General features: G+C 38.9%; 1 protein-coding gene across 1 annotated transcript; it reads left to right on the plus strand.

The window, feature by feature from the left end:
• The first annotated feature begins 871 nt into the window (after positions 1 to 871).
• Positions 872 to 9499, plus strand: CYP7A1 (cytochrome P450 family 7 subfamily A member 1). The gene is made up of 6 exons (XM_006140863.3): positions 872 to 1026; positions 2572 to 2812; positions 4001 to 4587; positions 6943 to 7073; positions 8213 to 8388; positions 8837 to 9499. The coding sequence occupies exons 1-6, from the start codon at positions 950 to 952 to the stop codon at positions 9134 to 9136; spliced, it is 1512 nt and encodes a 503-aa protein (XP_006140925.1). The 5' UTR covers positions 872 to 949; the 3' UTR covers positions 9137 to 9499.
• Positions 9500 to 12778: the final 3279 nt, after the last annotated feature.

The raw sequence follows: 12778 nt of genomic DNA on the forward strand, positions 1-12778 counted from the left end.
GCTAACTGCTGGTCCCGTCTGATAGAGTTTTGATGATTGAAATTAACTCTGTTTGTCTGGAAGGCCCATTTGTGTGGAATACATTCTTTCCTGAAACTATTAGGCAAGTAACATGCTACTCTATGTAGTAAAAGATCTATGATTCTGTAAAAGCACTGGAGTGAAATAGCAGAAAATTTTCACTGAGTTCTCTTTCCTTTGAACTGACCACTATATCTCTCTGGCAAATCATTTAAACTGATTTCCTAAAAAGATAACAAAATTAAATCATAGCTTGGTAAATATCTTTTTTTAAAGAATTGTTTTACTTAACTTTATTTACTTATTTTAATTTGACCAGAGAGGGCCAGAATGTGTGTGTGTGTGTGTGTGTGTGTGTGTGTGTGTGAGAGAGAGAGAGAGAGAGAGAGAGAGAGAGAGGGAGAGAGAGAGAGAAATTGAGAAAACAAGCCTCCAGGTCTGGGACTAGAACTGTGGGTTGCCCATTTGGGAGTCCAGTGCCCTTAACCATCATGCCACTTGATGACCCCAATAACTTATTCTTTAAGTTATTATATTTTACATATTTACTAGACATGTTCATCTTGAGCAGATTTACTTATTATTTTTATAGACCTACCAAACTTGTAATATTAGCTGATGTCCCCAGGTCTGAATGTTAAGTCAACATACATTTGAGAGACCTTCAACTTATCAAGTATTGCGAGTCTCTGATTGTTTTGGAACCTCTTCTGATAACTGTGGACTTAGTTCAAGGCCAGTTAACACTACTTTTTTTTTTCCTAATAGTATGAACAAATGATTATTTGCTTTGATCACCCAAGTTCAAGTTAATGGATCAGGCTCTTGTATATATAAAACGTCTGTTTGAGTTTCTGTTTGGTGACATCCCTCCCTTTCTAATCACAGGTTCTTCTCCTGAGAAATATTACACTAGATCTGCATAATAATGACCATATCTTTGATCTGGGTGATTGTTGTTGCAGTGTGCTGTGGCCTATGGCTTATTCTTGGAAAGAGGAGAAGGTAAGGAAAGTTTTATTCCTAGGTTGCCTTCTAGTCCATTCATGTAATGCTCTTTTACTTCATTAGTATATAATAAATATGGTTTTCTATGCTTATACACATTAGCATTTTCTTTCTTAAGTTTTTAATTACAAGTTTAAATTAAATTTTAAAATTGATATGGATGAACTTAATTTTTTAAAATTTTAAAGTGATGCCTTGTGACTATATCTAGTAAAATATATGACAGTTTCCCTTTTTAGAATCAACATATACCAATGGTAATGTGTAAATACATATACTTATTAAATATAACAGATGGAAATTTTGTGTTTAGAGAAAGTATGAAGAAGAAGCCCAAATTAGTAGATATATAAATAGCAAGTGGAATCTATCACAAGGATTAAATAAATGCTCTAACTAAATATATGTGTTCTTTGTGCTAGTTGTGCATTTTCTTAGGCACTTAGCCTAAGCCTGAACCAGAGCATAGAACCTGAGATGATAATTCTTTTACTCTTTTCTTATTAATGTGAATCAACCATGATAAACTGGGAAACTTTGCTAAGTGCATGTGACATCACTTTCATTTGTATGTATCATTATTTACAGTTGGCGTAAGAATACGTGAACTACAAATAGAGTCAGATCCATAGCTGCAGTTTACTTAACTTCTAATTGGCTCACAGAGAGGACAGAGCAGGAAGATGGCATGTAGATTTCTCTGCTTATCAGTCCGCAAAAGAGAGAATAGCCACCAGCTATGTCGATCTCTGTGTTGTCTACTTTTTGTCAATTTCTTAGTCTTTTGAAGGTATTTTAATTCAGGCCTGATAGTTTTCAGTTTCCAATGAATTGCTTAATCTTCAAACTAAGAAAATAAAAATAAGCGCCTTATAAAATGTTATTCTCTCAAGAGAGACAACGGTTTATTTTGGAAAATAAACACATTTATATTTTCTAATAAGAACTCTAGAAATATCATGAAAGGGGAACCAGCAGTTAGCGTAATGGCTATGTCTCTGGACTTCCACGTAGTCGACCGCGGTTCGCATCCCGGACCCGGTGGCTTAAAACTCATGCTGGGCGCGTGTGCGTGCGTGCCCAAGATCCCGAGAGGAGAATGGAGGAGAAGGGATTGCGGCGTGACCATCCCCCCTGGGGGGTGATTTCTCGCTTTCTGTCTCTCTGTCTCTCTCTGTCTGGCTGGCGAGCGCACGCGCCCTATAGTGAAAATCTCTCCAAAAAAAAAAAAAAAAGCAAATGTGAGGCCAGCAAGTGTTGCAGAGGTTAAGGTGACCAGATCCCACATGGGCAACTGCGTGTGGGTCCTGGAACCAGTGGCTTGAGAAACACGATGGGCACACGTGCATGAGTACTCAAAAGTACCAAGAGGAGAACAGAAAAGGGAATGTGGTGTGGCCATCTCTTGGCGGTGAGGGGTGTGGTTTCTCACTTTCCCTCTCTTTCTCCTCTGTCTTTCCAGTGAGTACAGCACCCTATAGCAGACTAAAGAAGAAAAGAATATGTAATTTTTCACACTTGTGATACTTTCATGTCTTACAGGCAAGTGGGCGAACCACCTCTGGAGAATGGGTGGATTCCATATCTGGGCTGTGCGCTGCAATTTGGTGCCAATCCTCTTGAGTTCCTCAGAGCAAATCAAAGGAAACACGGCCATGTTTTTACCTGCAATCTAATGGGAAAATACGTCCACTTTATCACCAACCCCTTGTCATACCATAAGGTGTTGTGCCATGGAAAATATTTTGACTGGAAAAAATTTCACTTTGCAACTTCTGCAAAGGTAACCACTTTCACATTTATACAGCATTCTTTACCTCTTTATATGTCAGTCTGCTTATGATTTTGATATACTTGGATTTAAAGATAGATGTATTAAAGAGAATTCTTCTTACGTGGAGATTCTTAGAAACATTGTACATCATATTAGACAGAACGTCTTAGTACTAATGATTAACAAAGCCAAAATAGGTATAGATTTGCCATTTGTTAGTCATCTAATGAGGGTGAAATAGCAGTTACATGCTTTACTAAGCCAGATGGCACTGTCTGAGTGAGACAGATGAGATAAACTTAGCACATCAACAATGTCTACCTAACACACAGTGAACTTGGAGGTGGAAAACTTACTATTCAACAACGGTTTTATCACATTTATGCCATGCAGCCTTATTAAGGAATTATACAGACATTTTAGCATCTTTTACATATAACCTGAGAATCTGTTATAGATAAAACAAGTAATCAGTACTTACTGAGTTTCTGCAAAGAAACATTAGATAATGTCTTTCCACTAATGTCTGGTTAAAATACATCCACACACACACAAAAGAAGATAAAAGAAAAGTAATTATTTAAAAACATTACCAATTAGTATCAAATTAGTGTGCAAATAAGCACAATAGCATTAGAAATAGGACATTCAGGACCTGAGCGGGTTAGGAAAGTTTCACTGAAGAGCCGGAGTTTAAGTAATCGTAAGGAAGGGTATGATTTGGCCCTTCCTTTGTAAAGTGCTACAAGACTGTACCCGAAAAGACCAATTCCTCCTCACACCACTATTTTGTTTGTTTGTTTGTTTGTTTTGTTTTGGAGAGTTTTTTGCTATAGGGTACGTGTGCTCACCAGAAAGACAGAGAGAGACAGAAAGACAGCTAGAAATCACCCCCCAGTGAGAGATGGCCATGCTGCAATCCCTTATCCTCCATTCTCCTCTTGGGATCTTGGGCACACACGCACACACGCTCGGCATGAGTTTTTTAAGCCACAGGGTCCGGGACTCGAACCGCAGTCGACTACATGGGAGTCCAGCGACATAGCCATTACACTAACTGCTGCTCCTCCTCCCCCTTTTTGTTAACAAGTAGAAAATTATGAAAGTGTCTGATCTGTTTTATAGTCATTTACCAGCACTGCATCAGGTTTCATGGTTTCATTTCTTTTTCTCTCCTCCCGTTGTATTTGCTGTCAGGCATTTGGGCACAGAAGCATTGACCCGAGTGATGGAAACACCACTGAAAACATAAACAACACTTTCATCAAAACCTTGCAGGGCAATGCCTTGGATTCCCTTACTGAAGCCATGATGGAAAACCTCCAGCTAATCATGAGATCTCCAGTTCTCTCCAAATCAAAGCTGTCTGACTGGGTCACGGAAGGGATGTACTCCTTCTGCTACCGGGTGATGTTTGAAGCTGGGTATCTAACCCTCTTTGGCAGAGATCTTGCCAAGCCAAATGCACAAAGAGCACTTATTCTAAACAACCTGGACAACTTCAAGCAATTTGATGAAGTCTTCCCGGCCCTGGTCGCAGGCCTCCCCATTCGGTTGTTCAAGGCTGCACACAATGCCCGGGAGAAGCTGGCAGAGGGTTTGAAGCATGAGAACCTGCGACACAGGGACCACATCTCAGAACTGGTCAGCCTGCGCATGCACCTGAATGACACGCTCTCCACCTTTGACGAGATGGAGAAGGCCAGGACGCACCTCGCCATCCTCTGGGCCTCGCAAGCAAATACCATTCCAGCAACTTTCTGGAGCTTATTCCAAATAATAAGGTGACTAGCAACTTACCTGTGCATTTCTCTCTATTTTGGTAGAAAGCAGAAATTCAACCATTTAGCCTAAAAAAAAAAAAAAAACTCACAGTACCTTTTTATACTATCAATAAGGAATATAACACTTGTAAGGTTTTTTTTTTTTTCTTTTTTTGGAGAGGTTTTAGCTATAGGGCGCGTGCGTTCGCCAGACAGACAGAGAGACAGAAAGTGAGAAATCACCCCCCAGAGGGGATGGTCACGCCGCAATCCCTTCTCCTCCATTCTCTTCTCGGGATCTTGGGCACGCATGCACACGCACCCGGCGTGAGTTTAAGCCACCGGGTCCGGGACTCGAACCGCGACCGACTACCTGGGAGTCCAGAGACATAGCCATTACGCTAACTGCTGGTCCCTAACACTTGTAGGGGTTTAACATGTATGTGCTCATTGAGTCCTCGCAAAAACACAAGCAACTGGACTGGTAAGCACATTGATAGAAATGTGGACAGTCCCAGAGGAGGAGACGTCCCCGAAGCCACAGAACTGGGATGTGCTGATGGCAGGTCAATCCTGGCCACCTGGCTTAATGCCCACACTGTTGCTCATGATGCCAACTTAAGTTTCCATACTCATAAATAGGTATTTAAGCAGCTACTGCTGTGCGAACGAACGGTCAGTGCGGTGCCTTGGCTTTATTCATTAGTTCATTTTTGTCTCTTCACTCATTTTGTAATTGCTATCTTGCTGTTTATTTGACCAACTATCATAGCTACAGATAAATTATAATCTATTATTATTATTGATAGATTTAGCTAAATTTGCCTTTTAATATTGTCTGTAACAACAATGAGAAAACTGTATATAACGTATTTTACATAACATGCTTTCTTTGCAAAGCAATCATCTTTTGGGTATTAGACATTCAAATGATTTGTTGCATTATTCTGTAATATTTCAATTAGATGTGTAGTATCAGGTAGACACAAAATTACTGTAGCATGCAATTCAAAATGCCAGATTTCTACTGATGGCTGATGAGTCTATGATTATAAAAATACTTTAAAACATGGGACCAGAAGTTAGTATAATGGCTATGTTGCTGAACTCCCATGTAGCATATTGTGGTTCGAGTCCCGGACCCGGTGGCTTAAACTCATGCCCGGCGCATGTGCATGCATGGCCAAGATCCTGAGAGGAGAATGGAGGAGAAGGTATTGCAGTGTGGCCATCCCCCCTGGGGGTGACTTCTTGCTTTCTGTCTCTCTGTCTCTCTCTGTCTTTCTGGCGAGCGTATGCACCCTATGTGGTCCTGAGGCTCCAGTAAACTTTCATATATGAAAATGAAGTTGTTTTCGCTCTCACAATTAAAAATTATAATATGGGGACCAGCACGCACCCTATAGCAAAAACCTCTCAAAAAGAAAATTATAATATGAATGGAAAAGCTGTTGTCTACTTGATATCACAGTATGAATTAATTTTTTTTTTTTTTTTTGTGGAGAGGTTTATGCTATAGGGCGTGTGCGCTTGCTAAAAAGGCAGAGGGGGAAACCGAAATCACCCCTCTCAGAGGGGATGGCCACACCACAATCCCTTCTCTTCCATTCTCCTCTTGGGATCTTGGGCACATGCCTGGTGTGGGTTTAAGCCACCAGGTCCGGGACTCGAACCACGGTTGACTACATGGGATTCCAGCGACATAGTCATTATGCCAACTGCTGGTCCCAAATTTTAAATTTTTTAAAGTCGTCTTTGCATTAGGGTGGTTGTGCTTACTGGAGAGAGACAGAGATAGTCAAAGAGAAAGTGAGAAATCACCCTCTAGGGAGTTGGCCACGCTACAATCCCTTCTCTTCCATTCTCCTCTTGCAATCTTGGGTACACACACACACATGCCCAGCGTGATCTTTAAGCCACCGGGTCCGGGACCCACACCTTTGTTGGCCCTGTGATGTAATCGCTATGCCATCTGCTGACCCCATGGTATGAATTTTAAAAGTAAATTTAAATTTCCACATGGGATTTAGCCAACATCATCCTCTAATTGTTATCTTAGGTGAATTTTTTGGTTCTAAGTGATAATGTATATGACAGATTTAGCCATCCAGCCCTTAGAATTATTTATTTATAAAGTCTGACCGAAGTTTTACTTTTATGCTGCCCTTGCAAGGCTACGGTATTTATGAATACCCAAGGATGTCAACGCAATTACCGAATGAATGAAAGCGAACAGAACTGTCCCTTCCCCTTCCCTGGTACCTTGACCATCTATTTCAGTTGAACAAAAGGGAAAATGCCTATTTGTCTGCAGCTCTTTGGGTATGGAAAAAATAATTTTCTGTACATCTTTTCTTTTCCCTTCACTTTTAATAGGAACCCTGAAGCGATGAAAGCAGCTACTGAGGAAGTGAATAAAGCATTAGAGACAGCAGGTCAAAAGATCAGCTTTGAAGGCAGTCCTATCTGTCTAACTCAAACGCAGCTGGATGACCTGCCGATACTAGGTGTGTTTGTTGTGCTGTTTCGTTTACTGTGTCCTATTACTAACAATATTGTCAACACATACTATGCCCTCACTGAGTTCTAGGCATTATGCTAAGTATTTCGTATATGTTGTTTTGTCTAAAGCTCACGACAATCCTGTGGCTAGGGAATAGTACTATTTCTATATATCAAGTCAGGAGAGACTGACACTTGGAAGTTGAGTGCTGAATTGAACCTGCAGTAAATACCTGGGAAAACATTTCTATATTAAAGTGCTATCAGTATTTTAAATTTCAAAAGTGATAAACTTTGAACCATTCATATAAAACAGTTACTAATTTTTCCAATTCTATGAGATGTTTAGCGTCATGTAGAAATTAGGTTACCTTTCTGGGCCAGCAGGTGGTATGGTGATTAAGGTGGCTGGATCCCACATGGCTGACTGCTGTTTGAATCACAGACCTAGTGGCTTGAAAAACACACTGAGCATGTGTGTGTGCGTGCGTCTGTTCTAAAGATCCTGAGAGGAGAATGGAAGACAAGAGATTGTAGCAGGGTCATTCCTTTTGGGGGATGGTTTCTCATATTCTCTCTCTCTCTCTCTCTCTCTCTCTCTGTCTGTCTGTCTCTCTGGGGAGTGCATGTGCCCTATAGGAAAAAAAAAAAAACCAAAACACTAAAAAAACCAGAGTGGAGGAGAAGGGGGACTGCAGTGTGGCCATTCCCTCTAGGAGATGTTTTCTCACTTTCTTCTTTCTCTCTCTATCTCTTTGGAGAGCGCATGTGCCCTCCTTTTTAGTTTTAGCAATACTAAAAAAAATAGATTACTTTTCAATAAAATGATGGAAATCCCATTGATGGGTGAAAGATTGTTTCTTTATCAAAAGACTATCATTAGCACAGACAATCAGATTATAAAATATATCCAGGTACAAATGAATCATTTATAACAGCATAGTGGTAACAGAAAAGTCTGGGAAACTTTCATACTGTCAGTTCTTCTAGTGTGTTCATCTTAGCGTTACAGTCGGCCAGAAATATTTCATGCTCTATTTTATGTGGCATTCAAATACCTTTTTTTTTCCCTTCTCTCTCCCTTCCTTCCTCCTTCTCACCCTCTTCTTTCCTTCCTTTCCTTTCTCTCTTTTAAAATATTTAGATAGTATCATCAAGGAGTCTCTGAGGCTTTCCAGTGCCTCCCTGAACATCCGGACTGCTAAGGAGGACTTCACTTTGCACCTTGAGGATGGCTCCTATAACATCCGGAAAGATGACATCATAGCTCTCTACCCACAGTTAATGCACTTAGATCCAGAAATCTACCCGGACCCCTTGGTAAGTGACTGCTCATCACAATTTAATGTCTGGGTAACATCTACACGGATCTAAGCAGGGAAGAAATTTACCATTGCAGAATTGATTGGATCATTGCCACCATGGGGATTTTCCCCTTACGTATGTCAAATATTTATATATTTGGGAAAATTGGAAGAGTGAACTGAATTTTTAAATTTAACCTGGATATTTATCATCACACCGTGTCCACTAGATATACTTGCAGTCATGATAATAAAGCTGCCTTTTAAATTTTTGTTTAAAAAGCATCTGTTTCTAAATCCAGAAAATTGGAGGTTAATTAATGAATTGATACTTCCGATTTCTGACGTAACCCTTAGATCTGGTTCTGCCTGATGGAAGCTCTTTGGTGCTTCCAGATCAAGGAAAAAATAAATTCCTTTTAAAAGTAGCTTATAGGCTTGTTTTCTTTGTATTTTTATTGCAGACTTTTCAATATAATCGCTATCTCGATGAAAATGGGAAGACAAAAACCACCTTCTATAGTAACGGACTCAAGTTAAAGTACTACTACATGCCCTTTGGGTCGGGGGCCACCATATGTCCTGGAAGATTGTTTGCTGTCCATGAAATCAAGCAGTTTCTGGTTCTGATGCTTTCCTATTTTGAACTGGAGCTTGTGGACAGGCATGTGAAATGCCCCTCTTTGGACCAGTCCCGTGCAGGCTTGGGCATTCTCCCACCGTTAAGTGACGTTGAGTTTAAATATAAATTCAAACCGTTGTAATTTGTGGTTGGCAAAAGAGGACGCTAGATGATATGGCAGGACGGCAGAAGAGCATCACTAACAGTTCTTTTGGACAAATGCATTTCCTGGTGATGGAAGTGGCTCAGCCCGGGCCATTCTGTTCACAGATGTTTGCTTGTGAATCCTAACAAGCAAGCATCTTATTTTGGTGACAGTTTCCAGATGTCATCTTGGACTATGCTTGTGAAAAGAACTGAAGAGCTAGTCTCTAGGAGCACAATAATTTGTTATTTGGATAAGTCAGGAATGTTTATGCAGCCAGGGACTGAACTTCAATATTTTTAGGGAACAATGCCTTTTTCTTTGCCCCCAAATATCCCAATTGGCAGATTTTTTTTTTCCTAAGGAAACTTTTATTTTTATAAAAGCCATTCAACAATTATGAAAAAGGTTCAAATTCACGTTTTAGTGAAATTGCATTTTCTTTTTTTTACTTGGCAGGGAGTGTCACATTAGGTGTGATTATATATTACAAAGGCTATTTTAAGGGATTACACTATGACTTTTAATAAAAAGGAAATGTTTTTCATTTTTCTCTATACCTAGGGTTTTAAAAATTACCGTCTTGAATTTCAGAAATCATTAAGTAATATTCCTTTATGTTTTAATTTATTGTTGCTGGAAACTCTATTTAATGTCAAGTTGCAACTATTTTATCTATGAGCTTTTTATTTCATTCCAGATTAATAAGAAGAGCTTTCTTTTTTAGATTGAAAAAGCAGTTTTGTCATTAATAAATATGCATCAGTGACAATAATGTAGCTCTGATGTGATATATTTTAAAAGTAAAACTGGATGAAAATGACTATTCAAAAGCTTTGGTTATGAAACATGTAGAGTTTATTAACTGCAGCTCGATATTATGCTTTATTTAAATACTTTTTATCTCTCAATGACATATAGTTGAAAGAAAAAATCATTTAAGGCTATACAATAGTGTTTAAATACTGTGTAAAACAATGTTTTTGTAAACTATTTCAAGTATTAGAGTTATCAGATATATTTTATTGTTATTTCTGTATGTATTTATATGTAAATTATATTCCTTTTTTCTTGTACTACAAATATTAAGAAAATATTGTAACATTTGTTAATTTTGAAATGATTTATCTTTCAAAAATAAATGTATAAACATGGATATTTTAAATTTTGAAATGTTCAAAATGTTTAAAATATTTGCCTTCTGATAAGTTACAATTTTATTCAGGATTCATTCAAAATATTCATATTTTCAAGTATTTTTAAAATATTTTTAAGATCATCATATAAATATCTCCTTAGGACCATATAAAATTATCTTTTAAGTAGATTATTTTGATTCCGTTCTTCTCTGTAATTGTCAGAGGTCATGTGCACTCACCAAAGACTGAGGGAGAAACAGAGAGGGAGAGAGGGAGAGGGAGGAAGTGCTCCCCAATTGAGTGTGATCATGTCTCAGTCTCTCCATTTCTGCATCCTGTTGGAGTTTGGAGATCGTACGTACATGTGTCTTCATGCTGTAATCCCTTCTCCTCCATTTGTCCATCCTGTCTGGATTTGGGGCACATGCACCTGGTGTACTTATAAATCACTGGGGCTGGGATTAGAACCATGTTGGCCATGTAGGATCCAGCTTTCTTAACCACTAGGCTATGGGGCTGGCATGCTATTTTTCATATCAAGAAAATTAAACTCAACTGAAAGACAAAAGCAAATAGCAAGATCGTCTGAAAGATCAAGGTGTTGGTAGTGTGTGCCTTTGACCCAGCTGCTCTGGAGGCTGAAGCAGGAGGATCAAGACACAATGAGACCCTGTCTAAAACATCACAATATACACTCACACACATACACAAACTGAACTCATGTAATGTGGTCCAAGATTAGCAAATTCCTGTTTTGTAGTAAATTATTATTTATTAACACATCAGTGAAAATACCTGAGACTAGCAGAAGCCAGACTGGTTACATTGCTGGACTCCCACATGGCCAACCACAATTTGGGTTCGAAAGGTGACTTGAAAATCATGCCAGGTGCATGTGCGCATGTGCATGCCCGAGATCCCATGGGAACAGAGAGGAAGGGATTGTGGCATGGCCCTAAGCCCCTAGGGGTGATTTCTCACTTTCCCTTTCACTGTCTCTGTCTCTCTCTCCCTGGTGAGCACATGTACCTTAAGGCAAAAACCTCTAAAATAATAAATAAAAATAATGTAGCTCTTCTTCAATACATTTTAAAATTAAAATTGGATGAATATGATGATTTAAAAACCTTCTGATGAGTTTTCCTAAAGGACTTTTCAAGGGAATGTCAAAGGTTCATGGAGAAATAGAATTAAAGTAGGAGTTTCTGTTGGTGCAAAGAAAAATTAAAATCCATGCATAGATTTTCATAATATGCATTCTCCACAAACTTTTTGAAGACCCCACATTTAATTTTCTGAACACATTCAAACATATTCCATGTTTTTTTTCTTTTCTTCTTTCTTTCTTTCTTTCTTCAAAAAAAAATTCTTTCTTTCTTTCTTCCTTTTTTTTTTTTTTTTTTTGAGAGAAATATTTTTGCTATAGGGCACGTGTTCATGCCAAAGAGACAGAAAGCGAGAAATCACCCTCCTCCAGAGGGTATGGACATGCTGCAATTTCTTTTCCTCCATTCTCCCCTCAGGATTTCAGGCACACCTGCACATGTGGGCAGCATGAGTTTCAAACCACCAGGTCCAGGATTCAAACTATGGTCAGCCATGTGGGAGACCAGCATCTTAACTGTTATACCATCTGGTGGTCCTTCATGTTTTCATGTTCCCATTCTTAGGTAGCAGTTGATAACCAGTTAACCAAAGGTGCCTCTCCTCCTGTTTTTGTACAGCCAGAAAGCTAAGAATGATTATATTTATTTATTTATGTTGTTGTTTTTGGACTTTAATATATGTCTGTCAGTAATTGACACAGTTGAACAACTGAAAAAGACTTTTTTAGAAAACTTACACACAAATAGCAAGTTTGATCTAATGACTATCTGTAGACTATTGCTTCTAATAGCTGTAGAATACAAGTTCTGTGCACACATGGAGCATTCAAGAAAGCTACCCACATGGTGAGCTATGAATGTATTTCAAATACATTTTAAAATGTAACTTCCATATAGTTACATTTTAGCTTCCGAAAGCTTTCAACTTTTCCCCATTCAGTATGATGTTTGCGATAGGTTTTTCATAGATGGCATTTATTGTGTTGAGAACTGTCCTTTTGATGCCGATTCTGCTGAAAGTCTTAATCATGAAGGGATGTTGTAATTTATCAAATGCTTTTTCTGTGCCAATTGGTATGATCATATGGTTTTTATCTTTCTGTTAATATGGTGTATTACATTTATGGTTTTGCATATGTTGAACCATCCTTACATCCCTGGAATAAAACCTTCCTGGTCACGAGGTATAATCTTTTTTTTTTTTTTTAAGAGGTTTTTGCGATAGGGGGCGTGTGTGCTTGCCAGACAGACAGAGAGAGACAGAGAGACAGAAAGCAAGAAATCACCCCCCAGGGGGGATGGCCATGCCGCAATCCCTTCTCCTCCTTTTTCCTCTCGGGATCTTGGGCACGCACGCACACGCGCCCGGCGTGAGTTTTAAACCACTGGGTCCG

This window comes from Tupaia chinensis, unplaced genomic scaffold, assembly GCF_000334495.1.
Source record: "Tupaia chinensis unplaced genomic scaffold, TupChi_1.0 Scaffold000046_3, whole genome shotgun sequence".
Classification (NCBI taxonomy): Eukaryota; Metazoa; Chordata; class Mammalia; order Scandentia; family Tupaiidae; genus Tupaia; species Tupaia belangeri.

Coding starts and splice junctions, on each gene's coding strand:
- CYP7A1 (XM_006140863.3), top strand. CDS start 950: ATGACCATATCTTTGATCTGGGTGATTGTTGTTGCAGTGTGCTGTGGC. Junction 4,588..6,942: donor AGCTTATTCCAAATAATAAG/GTGACTAGCAAC, acceptor CACTTTTAATAG/GAACCCTGAAGCGATGAAAG. Junction 7,074..8,212: donor GGATGACCTGCCGATACTAG/GTGTGTTTGTTG, acceptor TAAAATATTTAG/ATAGTATCATCAAGGAGTCT.